Below are 21535 nucleotides of genomic sequence, written 5' to 3' on the forward strand. Positions count from 1 at the left end.
GTTTTTTGTTTTTATTTTTAATTTTGAGAGAAAATTAAAAAATAAATAAATAAATGGTTTTTATTTTTATTTTTTTAAAAAAAAAAAAAAAAATCTTGTCAATTTCTTTAGAAAAAGCTATTAATTTAATATTTTAGAGGAATAACTATTCCTTTGTGTAATAGATTAGTGATTTTTACGGGAATAACTATTCATAGGAACAGACCCTTACCAAATAAAAGAATGACTATCATATAGGAATAGCCATTTTATTTCAGGGTTCTATTTCGCAAACCAAATGGACCCTTAGATGCTAAGAAACGACTTAAATTTTATAATTTGAGAAATTGTAAAATTGTAAAAAAAATCTGATATGAGTTGGGGTTTTAGAAGCTGTGTCCGAACAAGGCTCTTCGTATGGGCATTTTACCTCGTTAACCCTTTCTTTATTTTTGTGCAATTTTTTGGACAAAGAAATTGGATATGATGTGGATCTGTGTATTTTGTTGCTTTTGAATAGCTTTTGTCGCTTTTAATGAGCTTTTGTGAGGGCAGGGGAGAGGAAGCCTTGGGAGGCTGACGACTGTCTTTAAGTACTCAACATTGGGCAAACCTAAAATGTAGGCTAGAGAAGCATTTGGTTGTGTTTGATAATGGAATGGAAAAAGGGATTTGAATGATACTGTAGCAAGATTTGATTAATATGATAGAAAAAAATAAGAATATTTTATATAAAAAAAATGAAAAAAAAAATTATTTTGTAGTAATTTTTTTATTTGAATATTAATAAAAAGTGATTGATGTGATGTAAAAATTAAGAATGTTAGAGTTAATTTTGAAAATAATTTTTTTGATTTTTGGCTCCAGCCCGTTCCGACCTTTTGCCAAACACAGCCAAGGTCCATGACAGAAAGGATGATTTTTCTATTCTAATTGGGGAGGGGCTAGAAATTTAAGTGAAGGGCCAAGTATCAATTTTATAAATATTTTAAGAAAATTTTGTAATTATAAATATATTAACTACATATAGGGGAGCCATGGTCCATTCTAGTTTCATTTGTCCAATACAAGGTGAGATTCTAATACACATGTGGGTGTTAAGGGCTAGCAAAATAGGTACTTGATATGACTTGTTTACGACCTATTTATCCTATGCATATTTTTTTATAATAAAATTCATCTAAGCGTCAAAAAAAATAGTTACATGCATATGATTAATGAGTACCGGTTTTGCTAAATGGGGTGGTTTGACCACTTTCTTTGGTCAAATCAAGGGTGAGTGTATCATCCTCCTCTAACCATTTGGTCATCCCCAAATTGTTGCGGATGTAGCGAAAATCATCTTGATTCCCATTTTTTTAAAAAATAAAATAAAATTGTTTATTTTTTTTTAATGATATTTTTGCTATTTGGGATACATTGTGAATTTTTGATAATTTAGGGGACAAATTGATGTAATATTTAGCTCAAGAATGATATTGTAAAATTGAGTGCTAGTTTTTTCCTTTTTGTTTTTATAGTCGTACATCATGCACTGTTTATGCATGGAATAGCGAGCAAACATTCTCTGTTGGGGACGATGCTTTTTTACTTTGCTATGTGGTTCACGTGATCCTCAATTCAACACTTTCACTTTTTAATTTGATATTTACATTTACATTTATAATTTTATTTTTAAAATTTTTAATTAAAGGAGACACCCTTCCATTAGAAATTTAACGGAGCGTGATTTATTTGAAAATGGTTTTAACCTTGGGAAGTAAATTGATAAAATTTAGGATTAAATATCATTTTAGTATCCGGGTTTTAACGCTTTTATTTTTTTCACATGTGTTTCATTTAATATCATAGATGATACTTAGGTTATGACTGTTAAACATATTGCTAAAGAAGTCCCTGAAGTTTCTGTTACTGCTGAAGTCTTCTAGTCTTACTACATCTCTAGTCTTCTAGTTTTACTACATCTCTTTCCTTATCTTTAAGTCATCTATTTGCATTCTACTTCTCTTGTTATTAATTTCAGATTAGTATTAAGTCTTATGTTAGGATTATGTTATTAGTTTTTGAATTCACATCAACTTATGTTATCAAAGTTGGTGATGGATTATATTTGTATTTTCTGTTCTATTTAATCTTAATGAGAAAGCAGCACAAATCATTCCGCAAAATCACGTTCTCTAAGAACTCTTTTATGGTATCAGAGCCATTATAGGCATACGCCCCATAGCTCTTCTTTCTTAAGCTGCTGTCTTTTCTTTTCTCTTCTTCTTCTGCATCACACAAACAACTCTTCTATGGCAGTCAATACCTCCTTTTCTGCTCCTTCTTTTTCCCCACCTACCCTTTCTTAATTCAATGGAAAGCTTGAAGGTCCAAACTATCTTGGTTGGAAAACTCAATTCATGCCTATCCTGCGCACCCATGAATTATTAGGCATCGTGGATGGAACCGAACCATGCCCTGCTTAATTTATCACTGATGACAATGGTAAAGAAACCCTCAATCGAGAATTCACCATCTGGAATAGAAAGGATCAATGCATCCTAAGTTGGATCAATGTCACATTATCTGAGAAGGTCTTGTCCACAGTTTATGGACTTGATACTTCCAAACAAGTCTGGTCAGCCCTAGCAACCACGTTTGCTAATGATTCTAGGTCTCGAATTGCCAATCTCAAAAGACAATTACTGAGTCTTCACCAAGGCTCCTTGACCTGCTCAGACTACATTCAATCAGCCAAAGTATGGTCTGATCAACTAGCTACTGTGGGAAAACCTATCTCTGATGAGGACCTCATCTCATTCCTTCTCAATGGCCTCAATCCCTCCTTCAACAGCTTTGTCACCACTGTCTCCCTCCTAACCCGAGAGAAACAACTCTCTCTTGATGATTTCCAAGAAGAACTCATCAATCATGAAACATTGATCAATCAACAACAAGCCTCAACAGTTGACACTTCAGCCTTTGTCTTGTTTACACAGAAACAAGGTCAGAAATCATCCAAGAACCGTGGTGGGTATCCTCCCAGAAATTTCAGTTCTAGACCCCCTGCTGCCAAATTTTTTGTTGCTGCCCCTGCATTCACCACAGCACCAAGGTACAGCAGGCCTCCTGGTCCAAGGTCTCCTTATTCCCCTGCACCAAGGTACAACACTCCTACTTATGCTCCTACTCCAAGGTACAATAATACACCTGCTTTGTTGCCAACTCCTAGCACTAGTCAGCCATCTCGCATGCCATGTCAAATATGTGGAAGAGTCAATCACCAAGCACTAGATTGCTACTATAGGATGGATTACTCCTATCAAGGAAGACACCCTCCTCCTCAATTGGCAGCAATGGTGGCGCAATCCAACAATGCCTTTGAAGACCCTCAATGGTTCGCTGACAGTGCCGCCAACACACATATTACTCAAGACTTGGAGAACCTTAATGTTCAGGAACCTTTTCAACAACATGACATTGTTGCCGTGGGGAATGGTACAGCTCTTTCCATAGAAAATTCTGGTTCTACCACTCTTCAAGCCCCTCATTCTAATTCTAGTTTTAAATTGAATAATGTCTTACACTGTCCTGAATCAACTGCAAATCTAGTCTCAATTCAACGCTTTTGTGTAGATAATTCTTGCTACTTTATTCTAACCTCATCTCATTTTTTTATCATTGATCTTCAGACAAAGGCAATCCTCTTGGAAGGGAAGAGTGAGAATGGCATGTATCCTCTCAAGCTGGGTAGGAAGTCTCACAACAACAATAACAAGTCTTTTATAGCTTTATTAGGAATAAGAACATCATCCTTAGTATGGCATTTTAGGTTAGGTCATCCATCTAATGATGTAGTTACTCGAGTTGTTCGAGATAACAATTTACCTATTTCGCATTCAAATTATGTTTCAGATTCAAATTTCAACAAAAATTTGCTTTGTGGTTCCTGCCAATTGGGTAAAAGTAAGAAACAAGCTTTTTCTCCATCTACCCGTGTCTCTTTATTTCCTCTTCAACTTATTCACACTGACATCTGGACCTCTCTAGTACTGTCAATCAGTGGATACAAATATTATATTATTTTTGTGGATGATTTTTCAAGATTCACCTGGATCTATCCCCTACACACAAAATCAGCAACCTATGATACATTCCTCAAGTTTAAACTTCTAGTTGAAAAACAATTCTCTACATCCATTAAAGCAATCCAATCTGATGGAGGAGGAGAGTTCACATCCCATCTCTTCCAAACTTTCCTAAAAAACAATGGAATTGAACATAGAAAAAGCTGCCCTTATACTTCCCTTCAAAATGGTCTTGCCGAAAGAAAACTAAGACACCTTCTTGAAACCGGTTTAACCTTATTAGCCCACTCTCACCTCTCAAATAAATATTGGGTTGATTCTTTTCTTACTGCAGTGTTTGTCATTAATAGGTTGCCTACACCCACTCTTCAAAATATGTCTCCCTATTCTAAACTCTATTCTAAAGCTCCTGACTACCAAAGACTTAGAGTCTTTGGCTGCTTATGCTACCCATTGCTCTGGCCCTATAATGCCCACAAACTTGAGTATAGATCTAAGCCTTGTATCTTTTTAGGTTACAACTATGCCGGTTATAAATGTCTTGATCCAGTTACAAACAAAGCTTACCTATCAAGACATGTTGTGTTTGATGAGACTTCTTTTCCAGCTAAGGATCTTGCAGCTGCACAATTTCCTTCCAAGCTACATGCACAAGGTGATTCTCCTTTCCCTTTACCTGTTTTGTCTACTTTCAATACTAACCCCTGTCCAAGCTCATCAGCAAATACTCCTTTTGCCACTCAACCTCCTCCCACTACTAACTCATCACCTACTGCACCAATCATTCCTGTTGATGAACCAGCTGCTACTGCAGCAACCCAAGATATTCAGCCATCGCATCCTGTGCTTACCAGATCTAGGTCACATCTCCTCTCAAATCCACCCTCAATAGATCAACACTCATCCACTTCTGTAGCACCAAACCCTACCTCAATAACTACTGCCCAATCTCATCTTCAACCATCTCACACAATGACTACTAGGTCTAGAACAGGAAACCTTAAACCTAAAACCTTTTCTGACTACAAGATGTTCTCCTTTAGATATCCACTACTTAGTTTTCATACTGTGTTACCCGAGTCAGAACCAACTTGCTATAGTAAAGCTGCTCTTGATCCCAGGTGGCAAGATGCCATGAATCTTGAATTTAAGGCACTTCTCTCCAACAAAACATGGACTTTGTGCCCTCGGCCACCTCACCAACATGTTCTTCATAACAAATGGGTGTATAAGATCAAAAGGAAGTCTAATGGTGCAGTAGACAGATTTAAAGCTAGACTGGTTGCAAAGGGTTTTGAACAAACCTCTGGAGTTGATTACACTGAGACTTTCAGTCCAGTCATAAAACCTTCCACCATCAGAATTATACTAGCTTTGGCAGTCCATTTCAACTGGGTAATTAGACAGTTGGACATCTCTAATGCATTTCTTCATGGCTCTCTCAATGAGGAAGTGTATATGGAACAACCAAAGGGTTTTGTTGACAAGGAGAATCCTAAAATGGTGTGCAAAATGCAAAAGGCAATCTATGGTCTCAAACAAGCCCCTCGAGCCTGGTTTCATAGATTGTCTTGCTACTTACTTGATATAGGCTTCACTGCCTTTCTAGTTGACACTTCTTTATTTATTTTTCTCACTGGCAACATTAAAGTTTTTATGTTGATATATGTGGATGATATAATTATTACAGGGACACATCCTCAGTTGATTACTAAGATTATTGGGCAAATGCAGCAGGAATTTCCTGTTAAAGACTTAGGCTCTCTAAGTTTCTTTCTTGGCATACAGGTTACTCGAAGCTCTACAGAGCTTCATCTCTGTCAAGCAAAATATGTTACTGACATCCTTCATAGAACCAAGATGACAGAAGCAAAGCCTGCAAAGTCCCCATGCTCATCTGGTTCTCAGTTGTCTAGCTTGAATGGAGAGTCCCTGCTTGATCCTTTTGAGTATAGAGGTGTAGTAGGTGCTCTTCAATACTGCACTCTAACTCGACCTGATATAGTTTTTTCTGTGAATCAGCTTTGTCAACATATGCATCATCCAAATGTTACTCACTGGTCAGCAGCTAAGAGAGTTCTTAGATACCTCAAGAACACCCTCCATCATGGCTTGTTTTACTCCCGCACAAACCTTCAACTGATGCCTTTTGTGATTCTAATTGGGCTGGCTGTCCAGATGATAGGAGATCCACTTCTGGCTTTGCAATTTTTCTTGGTAATTGCTTAATCTCTTGGAGTTCAAAGAAACAACCTGTGGTCTCAAGATCAAGCACAGAGGCTGAGTATAGATCGCTCGCAATTACTACTACTGAGCTGTTTTGGTTACAAATGTTATTTCAAGAGATACAAATTCCTCTTCCAAAGGCTCCAGTTGTCTGGTGTGACAATGTAAGTGCACTATCCTTGGCTGCCAATCCGGTTTATCATGCTAGAACAAAGCATATCGAAGTTGATTATCACTACATCAGAGAAAAAGTCATCAACTGAGACATCATAGTATCTTTCATCTCCACAGCCGACCAAATTGCAGATGTTTTTACAAAAGGTTTATCTTCAGCTCGATTCCTTTATCTCAAGACCAAGCTCCAAGTGATTTCATCCCCTTTTAGCTTGAGGGGGCATGTTAAACATATTGCTGAAGAAGTCCCTGAAGTTTCTGTTACTGCTGAAGTCTTCTAGTCTTACTACATCTCTTTCCTTATCTTTAAGTCATCTATTTGCATTCTACTTCTCTTGTTCTCTTGTTATTAATTTCATATTAGTATTAAGTCTTATGTTAGGATTATGTTATTAGTTTTTGAATTCACATCAACTTATGTTATCAAAGTTGGTGATGGATTATATTTGTATTTTCTATTCTATTTAATCTTAATGAGAAAGCAGCACAAATCATTCCGCAAAATCACGTTCTCTAAGAACTCTTTTAATGACTAAATACAGAAATGGCACATCCGTTCATATTCTGTTAATAAAACTAATAGATTTCCACCGATTAGGCCCAATAGCTTCAGCCACCCCCATTGGCCAAAAGTGGAGGTGGCCGAATCACCCATAATTGCAAAAAAGGGTGAAAATTCGTTAGTTTTATTAACAAAAGATAGATGGAGGTATCATTTCAGTATTTAGCCATAACCTCGGTATCATTTATAACACAAAAAGAAACCTAAGTGGGAAAAAATAAAGGTGTTAAAACCCAGGTACCAAAAGATTATTTAACCCTAAAATTTAGGAACTTTTGAAGCATTTTTTCCCTATAACAATTGACCAATATCATTTTGGTATCCGTCTCTTAGTAAAAGATTTGATACCCCTAACATTTTTCTTGTATCTTTCTTGCTCTTAGAATTTGTTGTTCAAACCACACCATACAAATCCTTCAACTGCTTGAAGTCTACCAGTGGGTCGGTAAGTAAGTCACTTATAGAAGATGTTCGAGTGGGAAGTGGAAGTAGATGAGCTTGTTGTTGTTTACATTGAGTATTTTAAGTTTACATTGATCTTTTATAGTGAAGTGATTTATTGAGTTTGACTGTCCTAAAATAGTTTTACCTTTGATGTATTTAAAAGATTTCCACTTTGTCAACAAAATCTTGTATCGTTGACATGTGAATGATTTATCTCTTTTGGTGGATTTGAGATTATTATTCTTGCAGTATTTCATTTATTATATTTACTGCATATTGTGTTTTGAGCATTGGGGATGGGATCTTATGCCCTTTAGAGAATCTCAAGCGAAAATGCTTTTTTTTTGCTCCTTCCAGTTGATTTGAAGCTTCTATATCCCTGTTCCATTGGCTTTCATCTTATGGAGCCTTTGTGCTGTAAAGGAAATGCCAAAATACATTGACTTCGTTGTATTATATCTCACAATCTTGGCGGTGACTCTTTTATCAATTGTACGTATATGCATTTCTTAGTTTTTCCAGCTTTTCTTTTGTAGCTGGTCTGAAACTAGGAAATATTTGGGTGCCTTTTTGTACAGTGTACATGGATAGCTTCCATTAGAGAAATATTTTTGAAGCACATCATCTAGTGCTGGCTATAGAGGACATATTTTGAATATAGCAAGCACAATTACTAAGGGCATGTTTGAACGTGCATTTGAGAGGTTTAAAAGTGCGTTTAACATTCTAAAAGTCTATTTGAATAAAAAAGTATCCTTTTGGTAAAAAAAAAATTAAAAGTGCTTTTAAGGGTCAAAAAAGCCTAAAAATTGACAAAACATATTTGACAAAACTTAAAAATGAAGCTTTTGTCAAAAACACACTTTTTGACTTAAAAACTCTATTTCTCAAACACAATTCAAAACATGCTCAAGTTCATTGTGACATTTGACTAACATATGGTAAAAGTATTTTTATTACATAAACAATTGCTTCAAGTAAAGCTAATTAAGAGCATGTTTAAAATTGCGTAGGGAAGTAGAGTTTTTAAAGTCAAAAAGAGCTTTTTAGAATAAAAAATATATATATTTTAAATCTATCACAAAAGTGCATTTTGACCATTTTTGAATAAAAAAGTCGAAAGTACTTTTAAAATTTTTTACCAAACATGCCAGCTTTTTGTTTGCCATAACTTTCTAGGTATTAAAAGTATTTTTTACCCTCTTTAACGTAATTTCAAACCCTATAAGTTTGTTTGGTTAAAAAAAAAAAAAAAAACACTTATTTAAGTTTTTGGCTCTAAAAAGTTTAAAATTGCATTTTGAAAAAAAGTTTGAAAATGAGGTTTCTTTTTTAAAGTTCTTTCAGACATTTTCTATAAACAAAAATTATATTTCCTAATTCAAACCCAAATAAACTCAAAAATGTAATGCAGTTTGAAAACTTTAGCCCATAGCTTGATAAGATTAAGTTGGTTGTACCTCCTTCAATTACCCCCACCCTGTCCCGGGGGGAAGATAAAAGCAAGAGGTTGCCTCCTTTCTTAACCACTAAAAGGAAACAAAGCTGTTAAAGAATTAAAGAAGGAAAAATGACATTTATGATAAAAAATTGACAAGACAAGCTTTGTTAAGGTTTAAAAGTTACGGAATTTCTTGCATTGAGAAGATGCATGTTAGCTAACACTTCTACTGTTAAAAATGTCAAACTTCTAGAGAGAAAAAATAAAAAAGGAAAGAAGAAATATTTACCTACAACTACAGGAAAAGAAGAGCAACTAGGAGTTTATCTACCAAAAAAAGCAATGCACCCGAACCCAAAAAGGTTAAAGCAATGGAAGGTGCTCTGATTTGCTTATTGCGATTACAAGTAGGAATATTTTTACAATCCACAAACTCTCTAATTTAACACAACATTAATACAGACTAATAAGACAAACAAACATAATAAAAAACAAGACAAACCAACATAAAGACAAACATAGGAACAACCGTAACTAACCAATTACATAAAGCTTCACGAGATTTATTTTTTAATAGAGAATAAAGTTTGTAAGAAGGAGAGGATGAGCAGGGTAACAGCTGCTACTGTGGAAAGACCAGCCCATGGAGTGTTGAAATACCTGCGCACAAGTAGTGCTCGCCATCTAGGCCATCTCTTTTGACAATGTTCATTTAATTCCCTGCAAAGAGGTACGTAATGGAAGCTCTTAACACAAGTGGTGTGGTAAAGCTTGTTGAAGAATTGGACCGCATCCTCTGGATTCAAGCAGATAGAAAGGATATTTCTTTCACGAAGTATCTCCACGTCCTTAGTAGTGTCAATGAGGTTGTCGAGGAGTATGGCATAGGAAGTGATCATATCATCGCCTTTGGGGTAGCATTGCTCAAAGCTGATGAGATTCTTGATAAATGTTTCTGTGATCTCATGAATTCTTATTTGAGGAATTTCGAGGACACCATTGCTAAATTTTATGCCAAACATATTTGTAGACTTGCTCTTTCTGAATTTGATTCCAGCTTCTAGGAGACGCGTAGCAGAAGGCACGGGTTCCCATCTGTATGGCATTTTCTTTCCTAATTTGTCTACTTCAATTGATGAAACCAACAATTTTTTAAACAGGTCATGAATATGTTTGATGTCTCGAAGTTGATGAGATACCCTGAACGAGAATATGTTACGAAAGAATTTAATGGCAAGTTGAATTAGGGTCTTCTTGCATATAGGGCCGATGCTCATGCTGAACAAACGCTCAAGTATCTTCCAAGGTACTTGGTTTTCTAGCAATATCAAGTCATGGTCTAGAACTTCAAGCATACTAGGCGTGCTAAAAATAGGGTCATTTTCTACTTCTTTCTCGCATTCATCATCATTCTTGTGGAATAGCTCAATAATAAAGCAACTATCAATTACCAAAATTTTCACAAATTCTTCTGAGCTATAATGAATGGGTCCAGCATAACATTCACGAGCTTCTCCCTCGAAAGCTTTGATGTAATTGATCATATCTCCCAGCATTGTATTTGGAGACCTTGATTTTTTGAGAAGGCTTTGTAAATATTTAGCTTTAATTGTTTCTGTAGCTTTCAAAATTGGGTTTCCATGATGGAGAGGCCCAATCGAAAATGCATTGGGAATATAAGCCTTTTCATTTTGCCTGTAAAGTGCGATTGGAGTTTTGAAGATGCAGCGATTAGGTGACAAGCACAAATCCTGGGACATTGTTTCTTCTAACGAAGATACCAAGTGTTCAACATCAAATGTATAAGTTTCTTCTAGAGGAACTATATCCATATTTTGGTTCTGGTCCATCTTCTTACTTGACCTCCTAAAGTTGTTTCTTCGTGAATAACCAAAACAAAGAGAAAAATAAAGAAAGGAAATACTTTAGGCACAATTCTCTTAAAAATGAATAGAGAAAAACATCAACTTATAAGAATATGAGAGTAACATTTTCCCAAACAAGAGCATGAGTTTGTGAGACTAACAAAAATAAGGTTTTCTAAGCTCATGGTAGCCTATGGTATAGGGTTTATTTTGCCCTTAATATGAATGAGAAGAACGTATATATTGGTAATTATCTTCTTTACTTTTGAAAGAAAATTGCTTTGATTTTGTTAATAAAAAATAGGGGAAACTTCACTTAATCCGTTGAAAATCTTTTGCAACTATTTTCCTAAAGTGCATAAACTCTTAATTTAATGTGTCAAATTACTAATTTTTTGCCATGTCATCATTTTGTTAAGCTTTTCTATTAAATCCTGTCAAAATTTCAAAAATAATCCCATTTTTTATTAAAAAAAAAAAAAGTCGCAAAGAGATTTTAAGTGTTGATATTTTTGCAAATTCTGTTAAATCCCGACCAACATGCACTTGAATCTTTGATTTTTTTTTTTTTAAAAAAAAAAAAATGCAAAATGTGGGGTATTCTAGTCATTTTGACTCTCCTCCGTTATGATTTATCGGAAAAACCTAACGGATAGGTAATATTGCAAAAAATTGAAAGTTCAATACACTAAATTAAGAGTTTTTGAACTTTGAGAGAGTAATTATAAAAGTGATGAAAATTTAGAAAGATTAAGTGAAGTTTCGGTAAGAAATATGGCATGACAAGTTGACAACTTCAAGTGGAACCAAATCAAAGGAAAAATACGTGGCATTAAAATCACATACCAAATATCAATTGCAAACTTCTTACCAGTTCCACTGCTCTTAGATACTGATGTTTTGGTTCCTATAGTGAAGTTCCAACCTACCTTAAGGATATATCCTGCAAGAAAAGTTCATATAAACCCATCAAAAGAAATATCAAAATGTTTTTTGTTCTCTTTTTCCCTGTTAAAATTCTTTCTTCAGGAATGATCAAAAGAGAGAAAAAAAAAAAAAAAAAAAAAAGGAAAGGAAAACAAAACAAAATAAAAGACAAGGAGATAAAAGGATCCCCATACCTCAATCTTTGTTCCCAGGAAAGTTGGCAACTAAATGACCATAGTCATGAGTCAAGGTCCGTTTTGCAGTACAAGTTTGGAGCAAGTGCTCCCTTTTTATTAATGGAAATGGAAGACCATGCATGTGCGAAACAGCTCAGCATATATATTAACTGGGGTGGAACAACGTACACGGTTGGGGGACACAAAATTTTTTAAAACTCCTTCAAAATACTATTTTACGCATTTACGCTGGGTTTGCAAAGGACTCGAAAAAAAAAAAAAATACTATTCCTCTCAAAATTAATTTCAATATTTTTATTTTTTACATCACATCAATCACTTTTTATTACTATTCAAATAAAAAAATCATTGCCAAACATCCTCTCTTTTTTTTTTTTTTTTCACATCATTTAAATCTGCTACATTTTCAGTCCACTTCATTTTTCAAGTCCTTTAGTAAACACACTCTTAAGTCCACTATTACCCCTTATATTTCACTTTTTATCCCTCTAAATTACTATTTCACCCACTTAAAGTCTTTTATTTATTTTTGCTTATTATATTAGATTTATCCACTAGGGACAAGGCTGCACTTCTTGTGCAACGTGAAAAGTAGTTGTCTTTTGCTTATTATACTTGAATAAGACTGCAATTTTTCACGATGCACAAGGCTGCACTTCTTTTATAGTGTCAAAAGAGTTGTGAGAAATGTAACTTAAAAGACTTCTTGTTTATTTTATTTTTCTACCAATAATAGTAAAATGGCTAGTTAAGAGGATAAAATCTAATTTTTCACACCTTTCTTATTTCAGGGGCAAATTTAGCACAAGGATCGGAGGCTTAAGTTCCCCAAAAATTCAAAATATTCATCTATAATTATTATTTTTTTTATGAGTTAAAACCTTAAAAATTATGTTTTTTTTTTGTTCCCTCACTCAAATTTCTGATTCCGTATATATATATATATAATGTGTCCATTGACCAAGTAAAACAGTAAGTCAAGTTAGAGTAATATTATTGGCCCAAGATGTTAAGATAATTGCCCAAAACCGACTTTCCATCCGAATCTTTGCATCGCTATTGATGCAGTATGTTCGCGTTCTAACATAGGAAAATGCAAGTGGTGCCAATTACCATAGGAAAATGCATACAATATTATTAACATAGGAAAATGCACGTGGTGCAAGTGGTGCCAATTACCATAGGAAAATGCGTACAATATTATTAACATAGGAAAATGCACGTGTTGCCAATTACCATGCCCCATGCACGCATGTGCGAAAAAGTTCAGGGAAATGAAAGAAAAACAAAACAAGGAAAGTTTTTTTATTACAATTTTCATACAATGATACAAAACTATGTGACAGTTAATAAATAGTAAGGAAAAGTCCATATACCTCCATCAAATTATCACCTAATTAATAATGTCTTTTAAATTTTCAATTGTGACAATGTCCTCTCCCAAACTACTAAAACATTGTCAATATTCCTCCCAATGACCAAACTATCCTTAGTAAAATAAAAACAAGAAACACTAAAACTTCTAAAAAAAGAGCCTAAATATATATATAATTCAAGTGGTGCCCAAATTTGTTTTAAAAAAAAAAAAAAAAAATTCCTTTTTATAAGAAAAAAAAATAAAAATTTCAATTTCTTTTTATGAAAATTGAAAATTATCTTCTTCTTTTTTGTAATTTTTGTTTTATATTTTTTTTAAATAAAAATTTTCGTTTAAAAAAAATTAATTATTATTTTTTTAAAAAAATTTATAGGGTTATTTTTGTCTTATTGAAAAATCTATATGGGTATTTTTATCTTTTTATTAGCCTTGTCCCTTGTGGAAGACATTGACAATGTTTTGTTAGTCTGAGAGGAGACATTGTCACAATTAAAAGTTTGGGAGCACATTATCAATTGGCTGGTAGTTTGAGAAGGGTATGTGAACTTTCTTCTAAATAGTAAAATAATTAAGATTGTATGGTTAACAAGTCAACTACTTATAATTATATTGACAAATCATATTTTTTGTTTAATCATTTTACTAATTATAGACAGCCATATCATTAAATAAAAGGACACATTGTGTTATTATATATATATATATATATATATATATATATATATATATACATCAAGCACACAATAGATGGTCTAGTAATCATCAACAATGGTGAAAAGAGTGTAGGTTTATTGAAAGCAATATAATAGCAAATATAATGAATGTATGATTATATATGCATTGTAGTAGCTGATTGGTTTGAATCCTAGATTTTATCTTCTTTCACCCCTTCTCATTTGATTTGGAAGCTGTTACTTCCTACCATATAAATCTTGTTGGTTTTTTAGACTAGTAGTCATTATTCCCCAATCGCTGCTAGCCATTACTCCCAACTTTTTGTTTATTTATTACTAGTAATTGATATCCATTACTACCCAGTCTTAGTAATAACTATATCATGTTAGTTATTTAATTTTAGCATTTTCGGCAGTTCTTGTAAATTAGTTTTTTAGCTAAATTTAGTTACTATGCCTTATTTTCTTACTCCAACAGTCATTGTAAAATAGAAATTTTCTCAACAGTTGGTAAAATAAACTTTCAAACTTATAAGTAATATTTTATTATATTTTCTCTTTCTATCTATTTTTTAAATCTTCTCTTTCCTTTCTCTCTCTCTCTCTTTATGGGAGACGAAATGGAAATGATAAAAAAATAAAAAAATATATTTAATTAGAGCATTTCTAGAAGAATAGACAAATCATTTCTAGTAGTTAGATTTAATTATTATTAGCATTTTTTTCATTTTCAGCATATAACCATTTTGCTGTTCACTATTCACACTATAAACTTTGTTTATTAATATATTTTCTCTCCCTTTCTCTCTCTCTCTCTCCTCCTCTTTCTTTTATACTCTCCCACACAAAATAATATTTAAAGAAAATAAGGAGTAGAATAGAAAATCTGTTGAAGTGTGTATGAAAAAATGAGTAGCTAAATTAAAAGTGTGTACTTTTTCAATAACTATTTTGCCTATTTCTGCTGAAAATGCTCTTAGAGTAGATAGTTAAAATAGATGTTCTGTTGAAGTGTGTAGTGAAAAACTAATAGCTAAAATGAAAAAAAAAAAAAAAAAAATTGTATTTTAAGTAGTTAAAATGAAAACCCTTGCTAGAGATACTCACAATATGCATTTTATGTGCAGTTATTCAAAACAAATAGTTAATACAACAACAAACAATGTAGTCATGAAGAGCAATGTCATTCTCTAGTAAGTACTTCTATACTTGCTCTTTTCAGCGTGGATTCTTACTTCCTGCATATATATATATATATATATATATAAGTTCTTCTCCAAATAATTCACTTCATTAATTTGAGATGATCGCTAATAATAGTCCTAAAATCAAGATCGATGTTTCGAAACAAGCCGAAGCCATGGTGACATACCAAAATAAATAATTCCTAAATCAAGTAAAACCAAGTCTGTTTGGTATATATATATATATATATATAACGTTTTGAACTTTCTTGCTCAAAAAAGGTTTAAAATTGTATTTTAGAAATTTTTTGAAAATGAGGCCTTTTTTAAAGCTCCTTCCGACCTTTTTCTATATATATATAATTCTATTTTCTTATGCAATCCCAAATAAACTCCAAATCTAATGCAGTTTGAAGACTAGTCCACAGGTAGGCAAAATTAAGTTGGTTTCTTTCATAACCACTAAAAGGAAACAAAGCTATTAAAGAATGAAAGAAGGGAAAATGACATTTATGATCGAAAATTGACAAGACAAGCTTTGCACCCTATCAGGACATGAGATCACAAGCCTTATAACTTGCTATACATTCCACCAACGATGCCCAATAAGAGCTGTCTCCCCCTGGAAAAGAATGGTTTGATAATCTGAGAGACTCTTGATCAACCAGCATATCGGCTTGATCAACTGTTGTCTCAGCTCACCATCTCGGCTCGGCCACCCTCGATGTACAGGACGCAGTCGGGTCTCCTTGTATCTGTCTAGTATTGTATGAATTGCAGCTCAGGCATTTATGTGCCACAACATGGAATGGGAGGTGAGAGTTTGCTCCACAATCATTGCAGAGAATCCAGACCTGATTTTTATACAAAACCTCAACAGAGATGTATGGCACAGCTGCCATTGATGAATCAAACTGTTGCTTAGTTACTTACCATCTTATTCCGGTATATTTCAGGCATTGGAGTTGAGGCAATCTGCATTAAAAGCTAAAAGTTAAAAGAACTTCAGGACATGAAGCACAATATTATTAGCAAAAGCTCATTTTTGTTTGGAAAACAAGAATGTGGAGATGACTTCTATTTACCACTTGATCAAGCTTTGCCCACACAAGGGACATATCACAGATGGACTTCGAGCAGATGGGGCATGAGTACCTGCAAGATAAAGGAATTGATTCTCCCTAGCTGAATTCGCACGAAGAGGAGTTGAAAAACAAGTAGGCACATCAACCCGGAGTAAAATCTAAATTAGTGAAGTACAAAGAGGAAGATTATGCCATTTTTACTTAAAGAATAAGTTGTGTGTTATGTTCTTATTACTGCTATAATATTGTTTCAGGTGAATATAAGCACTTACCGAAAATGTTTCTTCATCTCTTCCACACATTCATGATGTATTGTGTGTCCACAACGTAAGATAGTAATCCCTTTCAGCGTATCAAACAGAAACTGCAAACCAAGACAGCACTTATCCCACTGATAATTTAAAAAATGCTTCTTCATATTTCATTTTTATCAAACATCAATGCTTTACATTACCTCAAAGCAAACAGGGCAATCATGGTGCATTGCTCTTTCCACACAATGATGTCCATCTTCCATTAACTTAGAAATGCAACATTCTGATCAGACAAAAATTGCAAGGTAGTTATAATGTGAGGAAGACGTAAAAGAGCAGCGAATGGTCAAGAAATCGCCAATCCCTCACTTACCACATTTTGTGCAGTGGAAGAAATTTTCCTTGCCTCCAGTTCTGTTATATATATTAAAAGGAATAGCATTTGTGAAAATGATGGAAGCAGATGAAAAATTTTAGCTATTGAAAAATTAAAGAAATGGTGAAAAAGTAAATGAATAATGAAAATTACCTGCAGATTCCACATTCATCACAGTGGTATTGGATCTTTGAAGTCTGAAAGAGGAACAAACATTGAATTTTGCAAGCCAGAATACAAAAGTGCAACTAACCAAAGGTGCATTTGACACCCTCTTCATTTTTTTTTTCAGTGGATCCAACTCAAAACTTTGAAACTTACATCATCATCAAAGAACTTGCATATCGCACAGAAGTACTTCCCCATGCAAACACCACAACTAATGCAATACTGTTGAACCTGATTAGTATGCAAGACAACAAGATAAATACCCACCAAAACTTTCTCAAAAATTGACCTAAAATTTTGAATTTGTACTTTCATGTTCAGGGAACTTACATGCTGTTCTGTACTGCATAGGGAGCAGATGACCTGAAATTCGAACAAAACATGGACAATTTAGAGAAGTGAAAGAAGCAACATAATAGACCATATCCATGAGAAGTGAGAACCAAATCAAATTGCTCCCTTCGTACACCTATTGTTAGGGCTTTTAACGGAAACTGTGATACGTAGGCCTTTCTCCCTCCCACTGGCAAGGGGTGGTGGGGTGGCCACCCACCCACACTCACTAGCGGTGGCAGAGGGAGTGGTAGGTCACAACCCCACCATTGGGTGTGGGTGTTCGTTTATGAGTGGGTTGTCCCACCCACCAACAAAGGGGGGTAGGGTCGCCCCACTACCCTGTCTATCCATTAGCAGAGGACATGAGTCGCAACCTATCTACTATGCCACTTGTGAGAGCGAGTGGGTGGGTCGAGGCAAACGCACCCCCCTTGGCAGAGGGGGCACGACCCAACCACCAACAAAGGAAGAGGGTGAGTTGTTGCCCCACCGCTGCCTTCACGTAGTGGCAATGGGTATGGGTGGAGCGACCCACACCACTGCCAGTGGGTAATGGGGGCAACAAGGTGATCCACCCCCTCCTCTATTGGTGGGTAGGGCAGCCCACCCATTCAGAAAGAGCGTGGGTGGGTTGGTGGGGCAATCCATGGGGCGGTTGGTGGCCACCCGATTTGTAATACTCACACTAAATTAGGATTAAGGACACCACGAATTAGTGCCAAAGTGTTTATAATAAAGTTGAATTAGTCACAAATCCCAAAAGGAAGAGAAATTGAGATTTTAATACTTAGAAGAAATTCCATACAAAGATCGTCTAAATGGTAGGTAATGGAAAAATAGAAAAGACATTTGTTCATCGTTTGAACGGTCCACATCAGCAAATCGTCTGGTCGATCCAAAGACCATCCGGACAGTGACAGTTTGCATGCAAATCAAATGGAGCCAATTTAGCATAGACGCGCGCAGCGGCTTATTTAAAGGTCTAGGATAAACCCTAGACACCCCATTTGAGACATTTAGCCTCCCAAAAAGGCCAAAACCTTTGAAAGAAAGAAAATATGAAAGACGCGGAGGGAGTCAAAGAGTACCAAAACGACCACCTCGAGGAATTCTACAAGCTTTGCGAGTAAATTCTCACCTTGAATCTAAACTAATATTTTCGAGCATGAATATTTTGTTATGAACTGTACATTCTTACAATATCATAAATGTTCTTGATTCATGTTACGAGCCCAATTTTATACGTATGACGATATGACTCTTACAAATGAATTACTATGTGATTTTTTACTCAGTTTACATGCATGTAATAAATATGAAAAGCTAATTGTGTGTCATGACCACTATTGTAGAACATTGAGAAAGTTTTGTGAAATAAACCTATGACATGTCAAACTAGTTAAATAGACTTGACTTTGTTGCCAAAGTGATGTGTGTAATGTGCATGAGTTCTACCCTGGATCCAAGGGCTATTGTGATCAACGTAACCACGTATGGGCGGGGTCAAACCCGGTTAGAAAACTAGTGGATGGCTTGCTATGTGTAGTATGGGGCACCAAAAATGTACTCGATGTCTTTTTAGACGCACAAACCCTATCATGAGTGAGTTAAGTACACAAATAGGTCATATCGAATGCAATTACGACTTCTTACATACATTTATGTTTATGTAATGCATGATTTTCTGCCTTATTTCAAAGATTATGAACTATTGCATGTGAAGTTTTATGTTAGACTTGCATTAAAAGGGGTTCATAGCATTACAATGTTTATGAGTTTACTATTCATCAAGTAGTTGATTTATGTTTTATGTGTTTCCGCTTGTAAAACAGGAAGCCTTGTTTTGGAGATGGTGCAGGGAATCTAGCACTAGCCCGATTCTTGTTTGGTAGTGTGGAGGATATCGCCTATCTGCGAGAGCACCATGAGGAGATTGATAGGCCTTGGTTGGCATTTCTGTACCATTGGGTTAGGGTTTTCATATAAGGCTCTTGAGTAGCAAAATCGTCTTCCAAAATACGGTCATAATCTCTTTTTTGCCATATGTCAAGCTGGTGTGGCACTTCTGTACACGTAGAGTATTTAATTGGGTCTAATATAGTCTAATGCCTATGTGCCACAATTTCAGTTAAAAACCCTAAAGACAAGTGCATTAAGGGAGCAATTTGATACAGGAACATAAAGTCAAGAGTGATTTGATCAATTTTAAATCTCAAGAAGTGATTTGATAAAAGGTTTAAACCTTATGGACCTTTATTGTATTTTTCCCACCAACCAAAGATCACCAATCTTTATACCACAGAAATAGAAACTTAAAAAAGAATGCAGCGAGTACTCCGTGTAAACATTTGCCCTAGACTTGGAGAAAATCCATGGATCCACCAGCAAATCCATACTTATTAAGAGATAAAGGAAAATCAAAGAGTAGAAAAAGACCGAGTAAGTAGTCAATGTGACAACCACATGCAAATGAATTCCTATTCCTTTAAATGGTCAAAGTATATAGGTGCTGTAATGGAATGCAATATGCCTTTTTCTTTCGAAAGTCTATGCAATATGACTCAAATTACTATCATTCTTCCTTCAACTCAAAAATCCTTTTCAAGATATTAGTTTCCAGAATCCAAGTACAGCTCGAAATTTGGAAACAATGCAACCCAGGAATCTTTATCAAAGAAGTTTAAGAGCAAGAATATGACAACCATAATACATCCAGAAAAAGAAATGACTACCATCATAAACACACTAACTTGAGGTTATATTTGGTACAAAATCCATCTCTAAAAAAAAGTCCAGGTTGCACTAGTTCCTCAGTGCAGGAGACAAGAGAGCCAGCAATAGCTTTTAAGGAATCCAATTCTCAACTCTGAATTCGTGACTTCCTCTACTCAAACATATGTATGCTAATGGGGTCAAACAGGCACGGGAAGCACAGATAAATTATAGATTTTAGGATACAATTCCAGTGCAATTAATATTTCAAATTAAGCAGCGTCAAGTGGAAAATGAAACTAAAAGAAAGAAAGAAGGAGAAGCAATAAGAGCAGAACATATTTCTTCATATAATATATCATGACACAGGGACACGGCAGCATAAAGGAACATCAATCAGCAAAAAATATTGATCATTTTTTTTAAATCAAAGCACCCTTCAGTTTACTTTAAATTCATAAAATGTAAAAAATAATAAAAAATAATAATAAAAATGCCAACCTTTTCAACTTCATGGCGTGGAAGATCATGTTGCTCAAGAGGATCAATTTCCATGGAATTCTGCTCATGTAAAACAGAATAACAATTAACTCCCGGTTTTAAATATAAAAATTATCATCACAAACAGGAGAAAAAAAAAAAAAAAACTAGTAAAGGATCATAATGTTTATGTGCATATACTTTTGCTTCATTATGGCAATGTCTGCAATCGAAAATCTCACTGCAACAGGGTGCTCTGATCTTGCATCTCCTCCTATAATGTGAGCAGCTGACCACACACACAAAAACCCAGATTTTGATAATAAATTAACTAAAACAAAGAGACCCAAATTCAGAAATACCCATTAAAAGGACAAAAAAAGAAAAGAAAAAAGATTCAATTGAAAGCAGAAAAATGAGGCATACCCGTAATTCCCAGATCCGAGTTCCATCAAAGATACATCTTCGTCACTGAATTCAGAAATACCTGAGCTTTGAGAAGACAATGAAGTCTCGGTTTCACTCTCCATTCTCTTTAAGTTTCCAAACCTTTTTTTTATCTCTCTGAGCCACTGAACTGAACCCACAACATTCAGAAAGAAAAGCCAAAGAATCATCATTAGAAATTATGAGAAAGAGTTCTAAAATATCAAAACATCGGCAGAAAAATAAAAAACCACCCACGTTGACTATCGCTATCACTATGAATCGGTTTTCCAATAGGAGAAATTACACAAGTATACACGAGGACAACACAAAGGTCTTTTATATATATATATATATATATATATATAAAAGAAAGAGCCAACCGACTTTTCGAATTCCTTAAAAGAGTGAAAAAATATTAAATGAAAATACAATTATACAACTGTTTCTTTCTGTAAAAATCTTTTGTTCGTTGTACTTGTACAATTCCCATATGGGATTTACATGGACCCATGTTCATAAGTATGCATGGGAGTAGGACAGATGGAAGATCGGATCTGCATTCATGGAAAAGGTT

At 34.7% G+C, this 21535-nt stretch overlaps 2 protein-coding genes across 2 annotated transcripts; both read right to left on the reverse strand.

Annotated features, from left to right (window-relative positions):
* Nucleotides 1–9459: 9459 nt before the first annotated feature.
* Nucleotides 9460–10746, reverse strand: LOC132162925 (UPF0481 protein At3g47200-like). Its single transcript, XM_059573135.1, has one exon. The coding sequence runs from the start codon at nt 10744–10746 to the stop codon at nt 9460–9462; it is 1287 nt and encodes a 428-aa protein (XP_059429118.1).
* A 4809-nt stretch (nt 10747–15555) lies between these two features.
* Nucleotides 15556–21154, reverse strand: LOC132164016 (E3 ubiquitin-protein ligase RZFP34-like). The gene is made up of 12 exons (XM_059574424.1): nt 20959–21154; nt 20734–20821; nt 20554–20613; nt 17335–17367; nt 17158–17235; nt 16990–17033; nt 16834–16874; nt 16661–16743; nt 16479–16570; nt 16207–16276; nt 16055–16096; nt 15556–15975 (listed from the first exon to the last, which is right to left on the reverse strand). Exons 1-12 carry the CDS (start codon nt 21150–21152, stop codon nt 15820–15822), a joined length of 981 nt encoding a protein of 326 aa, XP_059430407.1. The 5' UTR covers nt 21153–21154; the 3' UTR covers nt 15556–15819.
* Nucleotides 21155–21535: the final 381 nt, after the last annotated feature.

This window comes from Corylus avellana, chromosome ca10, assembly GCF_901000735.1.
Source record: "Corylus avellana chromosome ca10, CavTom2PMs-1.0".
Taxonomy (NCBI): domain Eukaryota; kingdom Viridiplantae; phylum Streptophyta; class Magnoliopsida; order Fagales; family Betulaceae; genus Corylus; species Corylus avellana.

Bases quoted from the DNA above. Each gene is read 5' to 3' on its own strand.
- LOC132162925 (XM_059573135.1), bottom strand. From the start codon at position 10,746: ATGGACCAGAACCAAAATATGGATATAGTTCCTCTAGAAGAAACTTAT.
- LOC132164016 (XM_059574424.1), bottom strand. From the start codon at position 21,152: ATGATGATTCTTTGGCTTTTCTTTCTGAATGTTGTGGGTTCAGTTCAG. The intron at 17,034-17,157 runs GTAAGTTTCAAA...TTCCTCTTTCAG, and splicing joins GCAAGTTCTTTGATGATGAT to ACTTCAAAGATCCAATACCA. The intron at 16,277-16,478 runs GTAAGTGCTTAT...TTTATCTTGCAG, and splicing joins GAGATGAAGAAACATTTTCG to GTACTCATGCCCCATCTGCT.